The sequence below is a fragment of the Mauremys reevesii genome, linkage group 18 (genome assembly GCF_016161935.1).
Source record: "Mauremys reevesii isolate NIE-2019 linkage group 18, ASM1616193v1, whole genome shotgun sequence".
NCBI classification, from domain to species: domain Eukaryota; kingdom Metazoa; phylum Chordata; order Testudines; family Geoemydidae; genus Mauremys; species Mauremys reevesii.
In genome coordinates this window covers 31,100,586-31,124,167 of record NC_052640.1, presented here as the reverse complement: position 1 = coordinate 31,124,167, position 23,582 = coordinate 31,100,586, and the positions used below count along the sequence as shown (strand labels likewise).

Here is a 23,582-nt window from a genome sequence, read left to right as displayed (position 1 = left end):
AAGTGACAAGTGTCACTCAGATGAGAAATACCCAAGGCTGCAGTAGACAGAATGGAAGGGACTATTTGTGCAAGTCCTAAGAAGCTTTCCTCTGGACAAACCTGTAGTCTATACTAAAACTACTCACCCTAGATGGGTTGGCAGGATCAGTGCAGATAGGGCCCCCTACTCATAGGAAGTGCTCAGGCTCAGCATGTTTCAGGATCATGCCCTTTAGATGACCATCCCTAAGTTTATCTTACTTCTGTACTATGCATCTGACCAGTTGATTAGCAGATTAAATAAACTGCCTCATATGAAATACACTCTATGTCCTGAGGGAATGGACTTTAAATAATATCAGGCTGCAGTTCTGTCAGGTGTGGCCTATTAGTATGGTCTTCTTCCTGGACCACAGGCACATCTCACACTCACACACCTTTAACAGATGCCTCCAACTCTGTGCTTGCATCTATAGACCACATAAATTGGATCCCAGAGCTCCTGGAGATCTATCCTTTAGCCCACACAGCCTGGTGCAATTTGCAAGCCAGTAAATATTGTGTGCAACTCTTTGACTGTATACTCTTTTACTCTGCTACAAACTGAGGAGAGAGATCCACAAAATTCAACAGGGTTAATTGCTGATCCGAACGTAAATAATATTGTATGCACATCCCAGATCTTTCAGGCTAAACATTAGAACCAGATCGTGCCATTTAGCCAGTGATCTACATTGGGAATGGTGTGGAGCAGTACTGCCCCAAGTGGAGCTCCAAGAGGCACCATCTTTCGCTCCCCACCAAATTCCCTGATGTGCAGGAGAGTGCACAGGATGAAACATTTCCTGGAATGTGCCCTCCCTGCCATGCCTTGCTAGCTCCAAAGGCAGTGTGGAGGGCCCCTCTTCTTCAGGGACCTCTTTAGGAAGGACTGCATCCTATGAGTGCATGGAGCGCACAAGCCCTGGCCTCTGCGTAGAGCTGGGAAGACGGCACCTTTCCTCTACCACCTCTAATCACCATGCTAAAGCCAGGGATATTGTGGCCCTTTCTGAGCCATGAAGACATTATCCAAACTATTTTTAGAAGTCATCAATATTTGAAGATGAAGCATATGGTCTGTGAAAGGTCAACAAACTGCTCCTTACAAAGGCTGTTACACTTAATATTCTGACTTCGTCTCCAGAGTGTACTGTTGGATTAACTGTATTTTATTAAAAATGTGACCAAGATTTGGGTATCACATTTAATGAAGCTAACATAGCTGTCTGGAAATTTCCTAAAAACTGTTCAAGTATCCTCATCTTGAAACTCAAGATAAGTTACTGTACTGCACTGTGCTTTCCATTTAGACATTTCATTCCATTAATCATGAGTTCCTTTATACTTTTTGGAAGCTATATGGACATTTAAGGCCCCTCTCTCACCACCGGCAGCTATGCCCCTAAGTGCAGCTATTCTGGTCAAAGATCTCAGAGGGCCACCTTAGATATTACTGAAATAGCTTTGCCTTTCCTACCTGTAATTTTCCTATCTGGTATTCTCCCATATTCTCCAATGATGGAATTTAACCAGGATGTATTCCCATCTACTAATGGTCATCAAAAAGCTTCCTGCTCATACTACCCACAATTCACAAATGGTGACAAAGAACATGGAATGTAATAATCCTTGGTAAACTTCACAAATGCAGGATAAGTAAGTATTTTACTTACATTTGTATATGGGAGCTGTTCCAGAAATACTAAGAGTGCTGTGTCTCTGCAAAAAAGTTTCCCCATGTATAACAATCCTGCAACACTATTACCCACTATGGTTTATTGAGTTTTGTTTTGGGTTTTCTCTTGTATTTTTATAGTTAATCTATACATTAATCTTTAGTGTGTTTTCATATTGCATGTAAGTTTAAATATTTGATTCAGTGAAGAAAGACTATTCAACATACTGTACACAGTTCAATGTTAATTATGTATTGTTACTAATTTAGTCTTACGCTTTGAAGCACAGCATCAACTGGCAACTAACTCTGTCCCTTTCAAGTAAGTACAGGCTGACTACACTGGATTTTCATGCTCCATGATAGGTATATTGATACAAACTTTCATTCAATGCATTACATCAGTGTAAAGTTTTGACTTGCATCCATGTGACTCTAAAGGCTTGCAACACTGTTGTAACTACACTTCGTGGTGCAAAACCCCTTGCTGAAGACAAGCCCCATGTCCCTTTAAATGTGTATCTGTCCTTTTGACTACCTTCATATAATCATAGAATATCAGGGTTGGAAGGGACCTCAGGAGGTATCTAGTCCAACCCCCTGCTCAAAGCAGGATCAATCCCCAACTAAATCATCCCAGTCAGAGCGTTGTCAAGCTGATATATAAACTGACATAAGAGCAAACACTACTTACCTGGGCACTCACAGCCTCCACCTTTGGCTCTGTTAGCCACAGCAGCTGCATAAGAACGTGCATCCAAGATCAAAAGCTTCTGAGGCTGGATGGCCAAACTTTCTGCTCCTGAAGCATTAGAAATTGAGGAATCTATGGAAAGAAAAAGGACAACCAAACAGTAATTAAACAAATACTTTTGACAGTATCTGCAACAAAGTCATACAGGAACCACAATGTGCATGCACTGTGCAGAGGAATCCTACACACTCTGTAAACATGCAGTCACTCCCACATATCTTATACTATACACAGAAGATCACACTCCCATACAAAGCTCTAGCCATTTCAGGAATGAATGGGCTGATGAACTCACCAAATTCCACATCAGAGAGGTCCCCTCCATTGGAGAAGTCTCTGGAACAATTTCCATTCATTAATTTGCCGCTTTTTGACCTAGAGTCTGAGGCACATGCTTTGGCCACTGACTGGACAAGGTGTTCATCATCTGCATTTCTCCAGCCCCACCAGCTGACCTCGGGCTGTCCACAACGGGAAATTACTGCCCCATTACACTGGTGCCTACACAGGAAAGAGTAAGAACAGCTAACTATACCCATCACAATAGCACCCTAAATAAAAGAATCAGTAGAAACTAAACCACATAGAACATTGGGAATTAACTAGCTCGCTGCAGAGTTTTACATCATATCAGTGTTCTAGAGGCACATATATCCTACAGATATATATATAATCCAAGGATGCTCCATAGGAATGTGTTCCAAGCTTGTAGGATAGTTGACTCAATTGCTGTAATATGAAAAGATTAAATATGACATTCAAATATAAGTCACTTTTGGTACCCAGGCTGCAGTTAGACACCAGCAGCTAGCCTGTGACAGCTGACTCAGACTCACAGGGCTCTGACTACACAACTGTTTCACTGCAGTGCAGCTGTTCGGGCTCAGGCTTCAGCCCGAGCACTGAGACCATCCCAAGCCCAGACGTCTAAACTGCAATTAAACAGCCCTGCAGCCTGAGCCCCATGAACCCGAGTCAGCTGGTGCAGGCCAGCCGCAGGTTTTTAATTGCAGTGTAGACAAACCCCAGATCTCAGAAGGGGGGTGATGTCCAAGATTTAGTTTTGGAGGGCTTTATCTAATTAGAGCACACACCAATTATTAGGTCTGAAGGGAGTACAATGCCTCTGATAAGAAGAGCCTGTAGACCTTGGTGTGCCTGCTGTATGATTATGCCTAAGCATAACTTGAAGACTTATTTCTGTGCATGGACAGTGTCAATGGACAGTGTCAATGAGCCGTCATTGTGCCCTGGGTGTTCTTGTAAAGACATACAGATTCTGCAATGGTTCTGTACTGCAAGTATTACTGCACTGGCAAAAGGAAAATAGCTCCTTTCCCACCTTTTCACAAGGGATGTTAAATATCTATAGCTTGGCTCTTTCTGAGGCTTGTTATATGCGCCTTGTTTGAAAATATTGACTAAGGGTATGTCTACATTACATTAAAACACCTGTGGCTGGCCCAGGTGAGCTGACTCAGGCTCCCAGGTCAGCTGACACTGGCCAGCTGCAGGTGTTTTATTGCAGTATAGATATACCCTCCACATTCCTGTCAGTGAAGAGAAATGCTTCTGAGTAATTATAAAAGAAACTAGATTGGAGCCTATAAAAGCATGAGGGGAATTTTCCGTCTTATATTCTTCCCTGCCCTGTCTCTCACAGGACTACTCCCCTTTCTCAAGATTCGTTTATGACACATACTACCATTTCTCTAACAGACAGCAGGTGGATGGGGTTTCCTTTGTAGCCTCTCAACACTGATCACAACATGACAAGAGTTGTTTAAAAAGTAACACAGACATTTCCTGAATCTGGGGGCTTCTGGTACCAGGCTGGTGATGGTGCTGAAGAAACAAGATTTCCCTGTATGCAGTGTTGTGTTGCAACTAAACTTCTCACATGCTTCATGAGGACAGATCAGTCAAAAGAAAAAAAGTGTTGTGATGGAAAATAAAGAGCCTGAGTCTGAACACCTGTACTCATGTGATAAGTCCTTACTCACTCAAGCAGTTCCATTGACCTAAGTGGATGTATATGCATGAGTAAGGACTGCTTGTGTGAGTAAGGGTTAGCAGGATCCTAGAACTGGATGTGTGCAAGATTTAGTTTGTAAGTAAAAAAGCACCTCAGCAGTAAAATTTGCTACAGATGTCAAATCAAGCAGACTTTAAAGAATAAAATACTCTTTGTTGTTGGGATATTTCTACTGCCTCTAAAATGCAAGTGACAAACTATAAAAGCTCTGTAAAAAGCAACAAAGAGTCCTGTAGCACCTTATAGACTAACAGATGTATTGGAGCATAAGTTTTTGTGGGTGAATACCCACTTTGTCAGACGCATGCAAAAGCTCATGCTCCAATACATCTGTTAGGCTTTGGCTACACTTACACTTCAAAGCGCTGCTGCGGCAGCAATGCCGCGGCAGCGCTTTGAAGCGCTAAGTGTAGTCAAAGTGCCAGTGCTGGGAGAAAGCTCTCCCAGCGCTGTCCGTACTCCACCTCCGTGTGGGGAATAACGTACAGCGCTGGGAGCCGCGCTCCCAGCGCTGGGGCTTTGACCACACTGGCGCTTTGCAGCGCCGCAATTTGCAGCGCTGGAGAGGGTGTGTTTTCACACCCTGCTGCAGCGCTGCAAATTTGTAAGTGTAGCCAAGCCCTTAGTCTATAAGGTGCCACAGGACTCTCTGTTGCTTTTTACAGATCCAAACTAACACCGCTACCCCTCTGATAGTATAAAAGCTCTGTATATGCATAATGGTGCAGAGGACTAGAAAGTCAGGGAGAGAGGTGACATTATCAATATAGGATGTCATGTGACAGTGAGATCACTGAAGAAAGGAGTGATTGAAAGTGGCTGTTTATCTGGTCCTTATTGGGCAATGACAAACTCATAGTAAAACTAGTTTTGTTTATTTACAACAAAATTTCTCAAAGTCTATATAATCATTGTATATAAGAACAACAGTTTACTTTAAAGTCTCAACTAATTTTCAATTTTATTGCAAATAAAGTGAAGATTTTGATATAAAGGGAAGGCATCTGACCACCACAAACATGTTTTTAAAACAAGCTTCTGGAGAACCACTTCCATTGCCTGTATAAACAAAAAATTCAAAAGTGTTTTGTTTTTTTAAATAGAAAATAACAAAAAGGCAAATGTCATTATAAGTGCTGGTGCATCCGATTGCTGCCAATGGGATACATACTCTCACTTCCATCCATCAAGGGCAGCAGGCTCCGATTCCTGGGTTCTGCCATGCAGTTCCTGTCCCCAGCTCTGGGTTCTGGCCATGGGCACTGAGCCCTGGCCCTGGTTGCAAGGCAGCAGACACCAGGCCCTGGCTCTGGCCACGCAACAGCGGGGCTCATCATCCACCCCCATTGTCCCTGGACCCCGCTGCCTCCCATGGCCTTGTATCCATCCCCCTCTCCCAGGACCCTGCTGCTTTCCTGGCCTCACATTCACTCCCCCCTCCATTGCCCTGGGCTCCTGCTGCCTCCGCAGCTCTGCATCCACCCCCACCCATTGCCCTGGGGCCCCCCTGCCCCGCACCCATCCCACCACTGCATCTGGCCCCTGCTGCCTAACCTCTTCGGCCCCCACCATCCAGGGCTTAATGGGTCCTGGGGCTTGCTGAGAAAAGTGATATTAACGAACATGCAAGTATCACTTCTCACAGCAGACTTATTAGCTATCTGTGAAAAGTGATACTTGTATGTTTGTTAATATCACTTATCACTTTCCATAGCCTCCCAGGCAGCTACTAAATGTGCTGTGATATTAACAAATATACAAATATCATTTTTCACAGCAAGCCCCAGGACCCACTAAGCCCTACATGGGAGGAGGGGGGCCCCAAGAGGGAGGCAGCATTGTTTTTGTTATTGAGTCTGCCAAAAAACCCTATAAATATACGTTACAATGATTTGGATGTGAATCTGTGCACATTTGTTTTTTTCTAAAATTAATTAAGTGTTTTAGGAAAAAATTGTCAGTGCGGCCACCAAAAAAAATTGTTGTGAGAACTCCTGGCCTAGACCTCAACTTTCTTAGGGTATGTCCATTCTGCAATTAAAAATCTGCAGCTGGGCTGTGCCAGATGACTCAGGCTCACGGGGCTTCGATTCTGGGCTGTTTAATTGTGGTGTAGACACTTGGGCTCAGGCTGGAGCCCAGGTTCTAGGGCACTGCAAGGTGGGAGGGTCCCAGAGCTCAGGCTGCAGCCAGAGTGTCTACACTACAATCAAACAGCCCCTTAGCCCAAGCCCTGTGAGCCCGAGTCAGCTGGACTGGGCCGGCCGTGGATGTCTAACTGCAGTATACACACACACCCTGAGACATGTTCAGGCAGATGAAATGAACTTGTTTAAAATGTGTTCCCAGGGTTATTAAATTTGTGTCAACTGCTTGTTACAGATAACAAACACTGTAGTATCCCTACTAGACCAAACCAGTAGCTGGCACAGGCTGCTTCATGCTAAATGTTTAAAGAAACTCTGACAACCTGTTTAGGCTTCACATTTGCCATATCCTAAGATTGTAATATACTCTGGGAGAAGTGGAGGCACACTGCACTTTCAAATTATATTTTGATAGCACTTTCTGTAATTAGTTCAAATAACATTCATATACTGAAAAGAAAAAACAGCAACTATTACTAGAAGCAAAGGAGAGACCATTGGAATGGAGCCAGATTTACAATAGGTACCACCCACATGCAGGGAGAAAATACGTTTCCATTATAATCAGGAATCCTAGTTTTATGTGATAAAAACACCCCAAATTCTCTGATAAAAAAATCATAAAAATCCGTGTTTTTCTGTAATTAAAATAAAATGTTTAATTTTAAGTTTCCCTAGCCACAATATATATAGGTATCTGTTGAACATGCTGTTTTACTGATCTACAGTAACTCCTTGTTTAACGTTGTAGTTAAAAGTTGGAATACTGTCATGGATGGATATAAACTGTTCAGGAAGGACAGGCAGGGCAGAAAAGGTGGGGGAGTTGCATTGTATGTAAGAGAGCAGTATGACTGCTCAGAGCTCTGGTATGAAACTGCAGAAAAAAAGACGGTTACTCACCTTTGTAACTGTTGTTCTTCGAGATGTGTTGCTCATATCCATTCCAATTAGGTGTGCGCGCGCCGCGTGCACGTTCGTCGGAAGACTTTTACCCTAGCAACACTCGGTGGGTCGGCTGGGCGCCCCCTGGAGTGGTGCCGCTATGGTGCCGAATATATACCCCTGCCGACCCATCTGCCCCTCAGTTCCTTCTTGCCGGCTACTCCGACAGTGGGGAAGAAGGGCGGGTTTGGAATGGATATGAGCAACACATCTCAAAGAACAACAGTTACAAAGGTGAGTAACCGTCTTTTCTTCTTCGAGTGCTTGCTCATATCGATTCCAATTAGGTGATTCCCAAGCCTTACCTAGGCGGTGGGGTCGGAGTGAGACGTCGCGGAGCGTAAGACCGCTGAGCCAAAGGCAGCATCGTCTCTAGATTGCTGAACCAATGCGTAATGGGACGCAAAGGTGTGGATGGAAGACCAGGTAGCCGCCCTACAAATTTCCTGAATGGGCACATGGGCCAGGAAGGCGGCAGAGGAGGCTTGAGCCCGAGTAGAATGGGCAGTGAGATGTCCAGCGGGAACATGCGCCAAGTCATAGCATGCCCGGATACATGATGTCACCCAAGAAGAAATTCGCTGGGAGGAGACCGGCATACCCTTCATTCGGTCAGCGACGGCCACAAAGAGCTGAGGAGACCGCCTGAAGGGCTTGGTTCTCTCAATATAAAACGCGAGAGCCCTACGGACATCCGTGTGTAACTGTTGTTCCCGACACGAGGAGTGCGGTTTCGGGAAGAAAACAGGGAGGAAAACGTCTTGATTGACGTGGAACGCAGAAACCACTTTAAGGAGGAATGCCGGGTGTGGTCGGAGCTGTACCTTGTCCTTATGGAAGACAGTGTAAGGGGGATCTGCAGTGAAAGCATGAAGTTCCGAAACTCATCTTGCCGATGTAATAGCGACGAGAAAGGCCGTCTTCCAGGAGAGGTACAGCAACGAGCAGGTAGCCAAAGGCTCAAAGGGGGGGACCCATGAGCTTAGCCAACACGAGGTTCAGGTCCCAGGTAGGGGTAGGTCTCCTGACTTGAGGGTACAGTCGTTCCAACCCTCTACGAAACCTGGAAACCATGTGGTGAGAGAAGACTGTACTGCCCGCCTCGCCCGGATGGAAGGCGGAAATGGCTGCAAGATGCACTCGTATAGACGAGACTGACAGGTTTTGCTCCTTAAGGGACCATAAGTAGTCCAGGATAGTGGGGATGGACACCTGACTCGGAAGGAATCCCCGCTGAGCGCACCAACAGGAGAAGCGCTTCCACTTGGCGAGATATGTTGTTCGCGTGGAAGGCTTTCTACTCCCCAATAGGACCTGCTGCACCGCATCCGAAAAGCACAACTCTGATTGGCTTAACCAGAGAGGAGCCATGCTATCAGATGGAGGGACTGCAGGTCCGGGTGGTGAAGCCTGCCGAAATCCTGGGATATGAGGTCTGGACAGAGTGGTAAGGGGATCGGATCCGCTACTGAGAGGTCGAGCAACTGCGTGTACCAATGTTGCCTCGGCCACACCGGAGCAATTAGTATTAGGCTAGCCTTGTCTCTGCGGAGTTTAAGGAGGACTCTGTGGACAAGCGGAAATGGAGGGAAGGCATAAAGGAGGTGGTCGTTCCACGGGATCAGGAATGCATCCGAGAGGGAGCCTGGAGAGCGACCCTGCAGGGAGAAGAACTGCTGGCACTTCTGGTTCTGCCGGGAGGCGAAAAGGTCTATGAGGAGAAACCCCCACTTTTGGAAGACAGAATAGAGGACGTCCGGGCGGATGGACCACTCATGAGTGAGGAAGGATCTGCTCAATTGGTCTGCCAAGGTGTTCCGGACTCCTGGGAGAAAGCATGCCACCAGGTCTATTGAGTGGACTATGCAAAAGTCCCATAGTAGAATCGCCTCCGACAAAGGGGGGAGGATCGAGTTCCCCCCTGCTTGTTTATATAATACATGGCCGTTGTGTTGTCTGTGAAGACCGAGACACAACGACCCTGCAACTGATTCTGGAATGCCTGACAGGCCAGGCGGACCGCTCTCAACTCCAGGGATGATGCGTCCATTGTTAAGGACACGGAGGGTTGCGGCGGATGGAACGGGAGGCCCGCACACACCAGGGACTGCGACCTCCACCAGTTGAGGGAGGCTAGGACGGTCGATGGGATGGTAAGTATCATGTCTATGGCGTCCCTGCCTGGGTGGTATGTCGAGGCGAGCCAAGTTTGAAGGGGTCTCATGCGTAGTCTGGCGTGCTTTGTTACGAATGTGCACGCTGCCAAGTGGCCGAGGAGGCGGAGGCAAGTGCGAGCTGAGGTTGTCGGGAAGTGTTGGAGCGTTTGTATGAGGGAGACAATTGCCTGAAATCGAGGCAAAGGCAAACTGGCTGTTGCGAGAGTGGAGTCTAGCATCGCCCCGATGAACTCTATTCTTTGCATAGGCACTAGAGTGGATTTCTCTAGGTTGAGTAGCAGGCCTAGACTCATGAACAGGTTCTTGATGATGTGCACGTGCGTGGTGACTTGTGCCTCCGAAGTCCCTCGAATCAGCCAGTCGTTGAGGTATGGGAAAACATGGATTCGACGACGGCGGAGGGAGGCCGCGACTACAGCCATGCACTTTGTAAACACCCGCGGGGCCGTGGAGAGGCCAAAGGGGAGGACTGCGAACTGAAAGTGCTGGCGGCCCACCAGAAACCGTAAATACCATCTGTGCGGAGGGTAGATGGCAATGTGGAAGTATGCGTCCTTCATGTCGAGAGCGGCGTACCAATCTCCGGGATCCAGGGAAGGGATGATGGTCCCCAGGGATACCATGCGGAACTTGAACTTTTTCATGAACTTGTTCAGTCCTCGCAGGTCCAGGATAGGTCGAAGGCCCCCCTTCGCCTTGGGGATAAGGAAATATCATGAATAAAACCCCTTGCCCCTTGAGTGCTCCGGTACCTCCTCTATAGCTCCGATGGCATGGAGCTTGAGTACCTCTTGTAAGAGGAGTTGCTCGTGAGAGGGGTCCCTGAAGAGGGACGAGGAAGGGGGGGTCGGAGGGCGGGGTTGAAATAAACTGCAGGTGGTATCCCAACTCCACCGTGCGAAGGACCCAATGATCCGAGGTGATTTGGGACCACGCAAGGAGGAAGGAAGAAAGGCGGTTGCAAAACAAAAAGGGATCCTGGGAGGTCATCGGTATGCTGCTCTCGGGCGCACCCTCAAAAGTTTGGTTTGGGTCCCGCAGATGGTTTAGCAGAACCAGAATTATTGTTGCCCCGTTGAGGTCCAGACTGTCGTCTGCGATTAGAGCGACCTCGACGCCTAGCGAAGTCCTGCCTCGGCCTGGGCGGGGGGTAAGGGCGCTGAGGCTGGGGGTGGAAGGACCGTCTCTGGGTCTGAGGGGTTTGCATTCCGAGTGAACGCATGATCACCCGGTTGTCCTTCAGACTCTGCAGCCTGGGGTCTGTCTTTTGAGAAAATAGGCCCTGGCCATCGAATGGGAGGTCCTGGATAGTGTACTGGAGCTCAGGTGGCAGGCCCGACACCTGAACCCACGAAATCCGCCGCATCGCTATACCCGAGACGACTGTACGAGCTGCCGAATCTGCAGCGTCCAGCGAGGCCTGGAGCGAGGTACGTGCTACCTTTTTGCCTTCCTCCAACAATGCTGAGAACTCTTGTCTGGAGTCCTGAGGCAGCAGCTCAGAAAACTTACCCACTGACTGCCAGGTGTTATAATTGTACCTGCTCAACAGGGCCTGCTGGTTTGCTACCCTTAATTGGAGGCCTCCTGCGGAATAGACCTTTCGGCCCAATAGGTCCATGCGCCTGGCCTCCTTAGATTTAGGGGCAGGGGCTTGTTGGCCATGGTGCTCCCTCTCATTAACAGATTGTACAACTAACGAGCAGGGTGTATATACAAGTACTCGTAGCCCTTGGAGGGCACCATGTATTTTCGTTCAACCCCTCTGGCAGTCAGTTGAATGGAAGCCGGGGATTGCCAGATAGTATCTGCTCTGGCCTGGACTGAACAAATAAAAGGGAGGGCCACGCGGGTGGGTGCCTCCGCTGACAGGATGTCTATGACAGGGTCTTCCACCTCCGGGACTTCCTCTATGGGCAAGTTGATGTTCTGTGCCACCCACCGGAGGAGGTCCTGATGTGACCGAAGGTCAATGGGAGGTGGACCCGATGTGGATGTGCCCGCTACTGCCTCGTCTGGGGAAGAGGAGGAAGATAGCCTCGGAACGAGTGGGTCCGGAAGTGGCTCCTGGTCCTGGGCAACATTGGGGGCCGGAGAAGCTTGGACATCCGGTGCAGGCACTGAAGCATCCTCCGTACCGGCCGGTGGAGGCCTGCTAATCGTTGCCTCTGGCACACGATGCTCTGCAGCAACAGGACGAGGCGTCACAGCAGGCTCGCCTTGGGCTTGATGGTATGCCCAAGGCGTCCAAAAGGGCCACTGTTGCGGTGCGTGATCTGGGCCGTGAGGTCTCTGGGTGACTCTACTATTATTGTCCGAGTCCCCATAGGAGGCAGAGTCGGCATGGGATGAAGCCGAGGCGTGACGAGACGGCCATGGCAGGGCTGTGCTGGAATGGGGCGGGTCTCTGTAGACCGACTACCCGTGCGCCCCATGCTGTACTGGAGACCGGTGCCAGGAGTCATACCGGTATCGGGACGGAGATCAGGACCTACTACCAGCACTGTGCCAGGAGGTCGACCGACGTCTCGAGTCCCTGTGTCTCGACCTGCTACGGGAGGCGCGGTGCCGGGATCGGTGCCGGGAGCGGGAGCGGCGCTGGGAGTACCGCGTCGGTGAGTGGGACCTCGACCGGTGCCTAGATGGATATCGGTACCGGGACTGCGAACAGTGCCGGGATCGGGATCGATGACTGGATCTCGACCGTCTGTGGGATCTCGACCTGGAGCGGCGACGCTCGATGGTACCCTGTAATGGGGGCCTCATCATGGCTGGCTTGCCTAATGATTGAGGAGCCCGCACCTGCGGTGCTGGGGGCTGAGGCGGCCCTGGATCCGTTAGGGTGATCAAGTCCCTCGCCGTTGCAAATGTCTCCGGCGTAGAGGGCACAATAAGCTCAACCACGGCGTGAGCCGGGGAGCTGACTGGCACCGGACTCGACAGCCCCTGGGAGGCTGGAATCGACGGTGCGGTAGGTGTCGGTGCCGCGGCAGTTGAGGGTGCCGGGCGGTCCGATCTTGGTGCACGCTCAGACTGCTTCTCCGATGTGGGTGCCGCAGGAGCCTTGCGCTTTTTGCCACGCGGAGAGAGTGAGCGGTGCCAGGCATGAGTAGGCTGTTGGGTAGGAGTCCTCGCGGTGCCGGCGCTCCCCGGCGCAGAGGAGACACTCGTTCCCGGTGCCGTGGCTGGTGCCGATGCTGGAGGAGTAAGAGCTGCCTCCATTAGGAGCTGCTTAAGGCGAATGTCCCGCTCCTTCTTTGTCCGGGGCTTAAACACCTTGCAAATGCAGCACTTGTCCTCCAGATGGGATTCGCCCAGGCACCTGAGGCAGGAGCTATGAGGGTCTCCTGTGGGCATCGGCCTGTGGCAGGTCGAGCACGGTTTAAACGCCGGCGAACCGGGCATGGGCCCGGTGCCGGGTGAGGGAAAAAGGGCTAAGCCCCTATCCCTCTCAACTAACTACACCAACTACTATTAACAACAATAAAAGTTAACTATAAATACCAAAAACTGAACTATATACACAATAAACAGGAGAAAAACGAGCGCAAAGCTAGGGAAGTGGAGGACAGCTAAGCCGCGCTCCACTGTTCCAACGACCGACACGGGCAGTAAGAAGGAACTGAGGAGCGGATGGGTCGGCAGGGGTATATATTCGGCACCATAGCGGCGCCACTCCAGGGGGCACCCAGCCGACCTACCGAGTGTTGCTAGGGTAAAAGTCTTCCGACGAACGTGCACGCGGCACGCGCACACCTAATTGGAATCTATATGAGCAAGCACTCGAAGAAGAACCTGAGAGTCTCTGGATTAAGTTTAGAAGTGTGAGCAACAAGGGTAATGTCATGGTGGGAGTCTGCTATAGAACACCAGACCAGGGGGATGAGGCTTTCTTCCGGCAACTAGCAGAAGTTACTAGATCGCAGGCCCTGGTTCTCATGGGAGACTTTAATCACCCTGATATCTGCTGGGAGAGCAATACAGCGGTGCACAGACAATCCAGGAAGTTTTTTGGAAGTGTAGGGGACAATTTCCTGGTGCAAGTGCTGGAGGAACCAACTAGGGGCAGAGCTCTTCTTGACCTGCTGCTCACAAACAGAGAAGAGTTAGTAGGGGAAGCAAAAGTGGATGGGAACCTGGGAGGCAGTGACCATGAGATGGTTGAGTTCAGGATCCTGACAAAAGGAAGAAAGGAGAGCAGCAGAATACAGACCTTGGACTTCAGAAAAGCAGACTTGGACTCCCTCAGGGAACTGACGGGCAGGATCCCCTGGGAAAATAACATGAAGGGGAAAGGAGTCCAGGAGAGCTGGCTGTATTTTAAGGAAGCCTTATTGAGGGCACAGGAAAAAAACATCCTGATGTGCAGAAAGAATAGCAAATATGGCAGGGGACCAGCTTGGCTTAACAGAGAAATCTCTGGTGAGCTTAAACACAAAAGGAAGCTTACAAGAAGTGGAAACTTGGACAGATGACTAGGGAGGAGCATAAAAATATTGCTCAAGCATGTAGGGGTGTAATCAGGAAGCACAACTGGAGTTGCAGCTAGCAAGGCATGTGAAGGGTAACAAGAAGGGTTTCTACAGGTATGTTAGCAACAAGGTGCTGGCCAGGGAAAGTATGGGACTCTTACTAAGTGAAGGAGGCAGCCTAGTGACAGATGATGCGGAAAAAGCTGAAGTACTCAATGTTTTTTTTGCCTCAGTCTTCACAGACAAGGTCAGCTCCCAGACTGCTGCACTGGGCAGCACAGTATGAGGAGAAGGTAACCAGCCCTCTGTGGAAAAAGAAGTGGTTCAGGACTATTTAGAAAAAGTGGACGAGCACAAGTCCATGGGGCCAGATGCGCTGCATCCGAGAGTGCTAAAGGAGTTGGCAGATGATTGCAGAGCCATTGGCCATTATCTTTGAAAACTCATAGCGAACGGGGGAAGTCCCGGATGACTGGCAAAAGGCAAATATATTGTCCATCTTTAAATAAGGGAAGAAGGAGAATCCGGGGAACTACAGGCCAGTCAGCCTCACCTCTGTCCCTGGAAAAATCATGGCACAGGTCCTCAAGGAATCCATTTTGAAGCACTTGGAGGAGAGGAAGGTAATCAGAGACAGTCAGCATGGATTCACCAAGGTCAAGTCATGCTTGACCAACCTGCTTGCCTTCTATGATGAGACAACTGGCTCTGTGGATATGGGGAAGGCGGTGGATGTGATATATCTTTACTTTAGCAAAGCTTTAGATACCATCTCCCACAGTATTCTTGCCAGCAAGTTAAAAAAGTATGGACTGGATAAATGGACTATAAGGTGGATAGAAAGCTGGCTAGATTGTTGGGCTCAATGGGTAGTGATCAACGACTCGATGTCTAATTGGCAGCACCAGGGGTCGGTGCTGGGGCTGGTTTTTATTAATGATCACAGAATATCAGGGTTGGAAGGGATGTCAGGAGGTCATCTAGTCCAACCCCCTGCTCAAAGCAGGACCAATCCCCAACTAAATCATCCCAGCCAGGGCTCTGGCAAGCCTGACCTTAAAAACCTCTAAGGAAGGAAATTCCACCACCTCCCTAGGTAACCCATTCCAGTGCTTCACCACCCTCCTAGTGAAAAAGGTTTTCCTAATATCCAATCTAAACCTCCCCCACTGCAACTTGAGACCATTACTCCTTGTTCTGTCATCTGCTACCACTGAGAACAGTCTAGATCCATCCTCTTTGGAACCCCCTTTCAGGTAGTTGAAAGCAATCCCCCGTCATTCTTCTCTTCTGCAGAAGAAACAATCCCAGTTCCCTCAGCCTCTTCTCATAAGTCATGTGCTCCTGCCCCTTAATCATTTTTGTTGCCCTCCACTGGACTCCTTCCAATTTTTCCACAACCTTCTTGTAGTGTGAGGCCAAAACTGGACACAGTACTCCAGATGGGGCCTCACCAATGCCAAATAGAGGGGAACAATCACATCCCTCAATCTGCTGGCAGTGCCCCTAATTATGCAGCCCAGAACTGCTGCCTAACCACTCAGTCCCTAGTCTGTAGCAGGGCATGGGATTGCTCTGTATCATATCCTTACCCTCCAGTGTATCTACCACTCCTCCTATCCTTACCCTCCAGCGTATCTACCACTCCTCCCCACACAGGGAGCACTACAGAGATTTAGGGGACTGTAACATATCTAATCAAACACAATCAACTGCTCAAATTAGATGCTGCATAAGCCCCTAGGAAGCCTGACAAGGAAAAAACATACAGTATTTACAAAGTTATCATCGATATACCAGAGACAAATAGCCTAAAATGTCAGTCAATACAAGCACTTAATGTCTTTCCAGAGCCCTTGTGTGTCGCCATTATTGTATGGAGGTGTAAAAACCAAAAAGGGGGGGGGGGGGAATCAAAAACTGACAAGGTGAGTTACACGCTGAAGTCTGATGTAAGAGTTCTGCAACAACAAAAGTTGAGAGGTGACGGTATTAGTAATTCATAGCTGGAAGAGTTACAGAGTAACAAGGAATCAAAATACAGCAAAGCTTCTCATGCATGCACACACCACCCCTCTGATTATGCATACTAAGAAACTAGGGGCACCAGGCACTGCTGTAACTCTGGTGTTTCCTACTATTTACAGAATTTATTGAATGTTCATTACCTACATTGTAGTTACTTGCACTCATTTTGAACCCTGGCACATTAGCACCCTGAGCATGTTTCATTACTAGCTGAGATTCCCAGTTCCAAGTAAGCTAAGGTTTTATTTGCTGAAAAGCCCCAGTCCTCAGTTTGGTGACAGTGGATGCTCATGGTCTGGAGTCTCACCTGTAAACCACAGCTGGGATACGCTTCCAGGACCGAAAGCTTGCCACACTCTCCAGCTCCTTGTCCGTGATCCAGGCGGGAACTATGAGCTCCTGTGGGTAGCTACCACAGAGCCTGAGTGGAAAGAGGAAGTGAAGGGTTAAATGTAGCAGAGAAATGGCAGATACATAACCTACTGACAATACAAAATAAAAGACAGTACAAGCAAACTAAGTGCCGTTCATTTCACAACCTATATTATTTTGTGAGCTCGATCAATCATATATTCAGCTACAATCCTCTTCATTAGACATTAAAGAATACAGTGGACCAGAACCTTAGCTGGTGTAAGTCTGCATACCTCCATTTGTATCAATGGAGCAGTGCTGCTTTCACCATCTGAGGATCTGACCCAGCGTTTCCTTAGGAAAATTATAACCCAATGGTTATTTAACTCCAGCTGCCAGGAACGCATCAAAACACAGAAGAGAAATTCCTCATCTTTCAATACCAAAGAGATAGTAATTCCACTCTCTTCTATAAGCTCATATCACAAAGCCTCTAGGAATGAAGTCATTATGGTCTCGCAGAGTTGGTCAGCAGAGGATATATGGGTAAAACTGGACCAATGCATCAACCTATCAATCCCTTTCAGAAGGTAGGAAATGGATTGCGTTGATTTGTGGTGGTCTGGCGAAATGGTACTTTTCCTTGTGGGCTGCCATCTTGTTCTCTAGAATTTAGTGAAAAGAGTGATGTGTGCTGGAATTACACAAAATGTCTAAGATTAGCTTGGAGAAGTGTGAACAGTTCCCATTCATTGCTACAGCATATTAATTATTAGACCAATTGATGTTTATATAAATGTCAACTTTGGTAACTAATTAACCACTAACCCAAACTTGCAAGCAAAAAAAAGGATACGCATATTTTGAAGATCAGCTCAATCTACTATGCTTGGATTCTCACTGAATCTCAGTGAGTATAAGGCAGGGGTCGGCAATCTTTCAGAAGTGGTGTGCCGAGTCTTCATTTATTCATTCTAATTTAAGGTTTTGCATGCCAGTAATACATTTTAAAGTTTTTAGAAAGTCTCTTTCTATAAGTCTATAATATATAACTAAACTATTGTTGTATGTGAAGTAAAAAAGGTTTTTTAAAAGGTTTAAGAAACTTCATTTAAAATTAAATTAAAATGCAGAGCCCCCAGGACCAGTGGCCAGGACCCGGGCAGTGTGAGTGCCACTGAAAATCAGCTCGCGTGCTGCCTTTGGCACGTGTGCCATAGGTTGTCTACCCCTGGTATAAAAGAATACCAACACTCCTCACCCTACCCCCTCCAATCTGACCAATGGTTGAAAGAACCTTCCAAGAATGAATCATAACAGCAAGGTTATAATTCTAACCAAACAGAACTCTGGAATGATGGAACATCTTTGTCTCTAGCTGCTTTTACAGGCTGCCTAATTCTTCTCTGTAACAAAAAGCCTGTACAACTGTGGAAGCAGCAGGAGACAAGGAGAAACAGCACGATGAGCCAGCCAGCTCTACACAGACAACACGTGGAAACCCTTACCTTAATGTTTAAAAATTGTGTTTCATTTCTCACCCAAATTTAAGCAGATTTCTAGGAGAAAAATTGTGAGCCCATAAAGAATGTCTTCCACAGCTTGAGATAAACTGCAGGGAACTGAAAATATTTTCTTCCAATAACAGTAACAGAAGTGGAAGTAGTTATAAAAAATAAGTCATGCATTTTCCCCCAATTCAGGACAACATGTAAGCATGTGCCTAAGTCTCTCTCTATTCAGAAAAGCACTTAAATACAGGTACAAGTGCTTTCCTGAACAGGACTGCTTTCCTGAATTGACTCCTCAGACTCTAAAAATGCCAAAGGGGAAAAAATTACGGTTTTTCCCCATTGTGCTTTTTTATGATGTATAAATAAAAAACGCCTCTTTTCTTTTTTTAAAAAAACCTTACACATGTCAAGAATATCTAGTTTAGTCTCCCTAGTTTTGTTGGAGGACTCCTATGAAACTAGAGAACTGGAGTGGGCATTCTCTCAGGTCTCAGTTCAAAGGCCTGGGTTTCTTCCACAAAGAATTTTTCTTCCCCATCTTTCTCGGGTGTTTGAGGAAAATAGTTACTAACAAAAGCAAAATATTTTAAACAGTCTGAATAAGAATCAATTCCCTTCTCATTTGGTCAGGTTTCACTCTCTTGTAATGTTATAGTCCCTCTAGTTCTCCTGTCCTCCAAGGAGTCTTCTAGCAAGAAGAACAGAAAATCAAGACCTGATATCTCTAATTAAAAATATATATATACTTGATAGACCACTTTAAGGCATTCTTTATAAATACATAAATCAACAGAAAGGGCATAAGCTTATTTTTCCCTTTTTGCAGATTATCTTTCATTGTAGAACTTCTGAATTTTAAAAAGTTCCAGTGATCTGCTACATGAGGATTGGTGTTTTGACAGGGCACTTGGCTGTGAAGCAACAGTCTACAGAGATCCATACAACTTACTTGTATTTCTCATTGATATTGGATATCCTCCAGGCATTGTTCATATCAAAACCCATCCGTTCAACTTCATTTTTAAACCTCGAAGTTACATGCTCCCCTGGATACCAAAGGCAGACAGAAGAAATAAATCAGAAACACAAGGAAAGGTTCCTACTTTCCAAAACAGGTTGAGAAAGACACCACTGCACTCATTCAGGAAACAGGAAAGTAACAGGCACTGTGCAGCAGGACACCTGTATACATTTTTAACTCCTACTTGGAAAAATTCATATCAAGCAAGCGCAAGAGTACAACTGTTTCCCTTGATGACACTCAGTAATTGACTCTCCACACAGTAAAGAATAACTAATTTTTTTTTTTTAAACAGTATCGAGTCTAAGTCCCTGTAGATTCATACAGGAAACACCAAACTGCCGCGCAGATAGCAGACCAAATTCAAACACATTAGGAAAAAAGTATAATTTAGAGGAGTATGCTCTAATGAAGTCCAGAATACAATCTACCTCAGAGGTACATGCTCTATTAATGTCTCCTTTCCAGAGCTCAGGAGAGTTTTGTATCAATGAGAAATAAACTAAGCTCTGGTCCACCTGATTCCCAGATGGAAGGAACAGATGGTCTAATGCAGCAGTTCTAAAACTGTGGGTCAGGAGCTCAAAGTGGGTCGCGACTCTGTTTTAATGGGGTTGCCAGGGCTGGCGTTAGACTTGCTGGGGCCCAAAGCCGAAGCAAAAGCTCCACCACTCGGTGCTGAAGCCAAAGCTCAGGGGTTTCAGGCCTGGGTGGCGGGACTCAAGTTACAGGCCACTCGCCCAGGGCTGAAGCCCTTTGGGCTTCGGCTTGGCCTGTCCACCGAGGATGGTGAGACCCTGGCTTTGGCCCCCCATCCGGGGCTACGGGGCTCAGGTGGGCTCAAGCTTCGGTCCCCCCTCCTGTGGTCATGTAGTAATTTTTGTTGTCAGAAGGGGGTCACGGTGCAATGAAGTTTGAGAACCCCAGTCTAATGGATAAGGCAGTAGGGCACTAGCCTGGAACTCAAGAGACCTTGGCTCAATTCCCAATTCAGTCATTCCTGTATGACCTTGGGACAAGTCACTTAATTTATCCTGAGCCTCAGTTTCTTATCCCTTCCTCACAGTGGTGTTCTGAGGTTAAAATTCATTAACAATTGTCAGATTCTGGCTGGGATGATTTAGTTGGGAATTGGTCCTGCTTTGAGCAGGAGGTTGGACTAGATGACCTCCTGAGGTCCCTTCCAACCCTGATATTCAGTGATTCTATGATTCTTAGATATTACTGTAATGAGGGCCATACAAATTCCTAAATCAATACATTATGGCAACTGGAATGTTTACAATTTATTTTTGTATAGCACCTTTTGAAAAAGTATCTCAATACAGTTGAAAAAAATTCAAGACAATAAAAAAAGTGAATCTGAGAGCCAGAAAGGTCTATATAGCTAAAAGGTAACAGTATATAAACAAGTCCCCTTCCTTTTCATACAAGGTGCAGAAGATGATGATTCGTAGAGCGTTTCCAGACTTCTAGGTCTACAAAATATATTAAATAGAATGAATGCATGACCATCACTAGCTAGAACAAATCTAAAAGTCTATTCACGATCAAACACTTTCAACTATTGTATCACTACATCATGGGACAACGTATCTATTAACAGAGGAGAAATCAATTGAAAATTAAGTGCCATACATATTACACGTTTTACACAATTCAGAAAACATTAATACTTGAAAAAATAGTTATATACCTGTAAAAATGAAAATTAATGTTACATACTTCTAAAAACCGATGTTTTTATATCTTCTTGGTAAATACTTGTAGACAAAATTAAAAATATAATGGCAAATAGCTTAGTTAGAATAAAAAAAGTATAAGACAGCCAAAGCATAACATCTACAGTTACACTATGATAAAAAAAATACATAATATCTATTTTATGTGTCAAGTTATAAACTAAATATCAGACAGGACCAGGAAGAAAATTTTAACCTGTACTACAGTATTACAAAATTAGCTGGGTGTATAATGGCACTTTATTGACTCTCTCTGAAACATTAGCTATAAGCCAGAACTGGGGCAGCATATATGATTAGGTGAACCAATGGTCTTTTGATAAGGCAATTACTCTTTTTTAGGTCACAAAATTGAAAAAAGTTGTGTGCTCAATCTAGTCCCTACTGATCATTTGTCAACACTGCAAAGCTTGCCATCACACAGACTCTGATCAAGAAAGCTATAGTACTAGGAGACTGATCCAAAGCTCCTGAAATCCATGGGAGTTTTTCCACCTACTTCAGGGATCAGGCCCTTGAATAACAAGGATACAAAGGCCATCATTGAGATGTACTGGAGGAGGCAGATGCAAAATATATGTCCACCTTTCACTACATTTTCATTAACATTCAGCAAATTCACCTAATTTTCCTCTAAGCCTCCTTTCTAAAGACATACAGTGGAAGTGTATAATTAGCTACAACTGATCTTCAACTGGAGGACTTATGGAGATACTTACTGTCATAACAAAAAGAAAAAACCAACATATAACTAACAATCAGTTATTTAAAAAACTTTTTTTTTGGGATATCTCCTCCTCCCCCCCCCCAAAAGTACTGGTTTTGGGAGAAGACTGATGATATCTAGCCTACTGTGACTACATTAAGCTCTGCAAGCCTAGGACTGTTTTGAAAGGTGGACAACACACAAACATCACTCTAAGCGAAGGCTACAGAGAATTCCTAGCATTTCCAAATGAAGGAAAAGGAAACTTTACCTAGGTTCCACCTTGGAGAGGTAAAGTCTTAGAAAGGCCCTCCAATAGCTAGAGAATACTGATCTTCCAAGAGCAAAAAGGTAAAGACTTTGGGCCTAATTGTCCTTTGTGATTCAGCTCCTTCATGCTACTACACTGGCATAAACAGGCATCATATGCCAAACAAATCCAACCCCCAGTGATCTATCCCTTCAGGGACTTCCCTGAGTGATTCAGAGCAGGCACAATGGCTCTACTCCACATTCCCCTTCACAGCTCAGTCAGAGGAAATGGAGCATGATCAAAGTACAACAGCACGACAGTTATTCTCATCTTCCCAGATGGACCCTTAGCCCCTGAAACAACTTAACTTACTGCCCTCCTCACAATTCCTTCACTAGGTGTAATTCACTCAAATTGACAATTCGATTCCTTGTTTCAGCCTGATAAGACAGCATTGTACAGACAAGGTGTAAACTCAGCTATATGATGAAAGTCTTTTGAATCTGTGGCAAGTGCAGAAGTTTCACTAAACGTGGGACAACAGCAGAAGTCCTGTAGACTCCAGCATCACTTTCAATAGAACTTTATTTGCACTAACCCTCTGAGTTTGTTGCATTTCATGTGGAGAAAAGAAATGTTATAAAGTCCTTATTACCATTACAGATAGCAGAGCAGGGTCAATTCTGACATATAAAGTAAAGCCCAGCAACTTTGTGGTTCTGCAGATTTCTTATATTATTCCAGACATTACAATTTTGACCTTTTCTAACCCAGCAGGTGGAGAACTAGTAAATGAAATCAAACCAGCTGGCAGTCTCCATCATATTCATCCCTTAGCCCTGAACTTTAACATTTCTAACTCTTTCTTTTTTGGAACAGTGATTACAGCACTCAATATGTGGCACACTCTAATAACTAATAATTGGAGATATACCTATCTCCTAGAATGGGAAGGGACCTTGAAAGGTCATCAAGTCCAGCCCCCTGCCTTCACTAGCAGGACCAAGTACTGATTTTTGCCCCAGATCCTTAGGTGGCCTCCTTAAGGATTGAACTCACAAGCCTGGATGTAGCAGGCCAATGCGCAAACCGCTGAGCTATCCCTCCCCTACAGAGGGCAGATACAATTATCAGCTGCCTTGAGAAAGTGGCCATCAAAGTTTTCACGTGCAGAAGGACTGACTGGATAACAGATGGGTGCATCTAGCTAAAAAATTCTCATCAGTATTTTAAAAGTTCTGCCACAGGCTCAAGATGCAGATTGGTAATTGTCCTTTAGAGCAACCAATAAAACTACAGTAATTCTTGTGGCAGGAGCCTCGATCTGAGAATGGAAACATTTTATTTTGGTTGATTCTTTCTTGTTGTTTTCAACTCGTCAATGTGATATATAATTGCTGATTCTCTATTCTCCCTCTGAAATAGAATCTTTAGTCTTAAAATTTTTTGTTGTCTGTTTCTCTGAAAGTGTTGATGTAGTGAAAGATCCAGATAATCTGTACCTTCCTAAATATTTCCTTCTCCGTGATTCTGAGAAATTGGGTTAAGATAAATTAATATAGCCTGGTTTAAATAAAAATAAGAGTGTCCACACAGGATTTAGCATTGGTTTAACAAAAATCAGTTTAAAATCACACCAGCAACTAAACTGTATAGACCAGACCTTATACTACAGAATTTGTAGGCTATTTGTAATACTACTTCCTTTTCCCTTCTCACTTTTGTTGAAAGATGAT

At 46.0% G+C, this 23,582-nt stretch overlaps 1 protein-coding gene across 11 annotated transcripts in view; it reads right to left on the bottom strand.

The window, feature by feature from the left end:
- The window catches only part of MTMR3 (myotubularin related protein 3), a 193,862-nt gene that overhangs the window by 22,046 nt on the left and 148,234 nt on the right, over positions 1-23,582 (bottom strand). For all 11 annotated transcript variants that reach the window (XM_039504652.1, XM_039504654.1, XM_039504644.1 and 8 more), the window contains 4 exons: positions 19,074-19,170; positions 16,564-16,677; positions 2,748-2,953; positions 2,393-2,524 (listed from right to left, as the gene is read on the bottom strand). In XM_039504652.1, the coding sequence (XP_039360586.1) occupies positions 2,393-2,524; positions 2,748-2,953; positions 16,564-16,677; positions 19,074-19,170 (549 nt within the window). The remainder of the gene's footprint in view (positions 1-2,392; positions 2,525-2,747; positions 2,954-16,563; positions 16,678-19,073; positions 19,171-23,582) is intronic.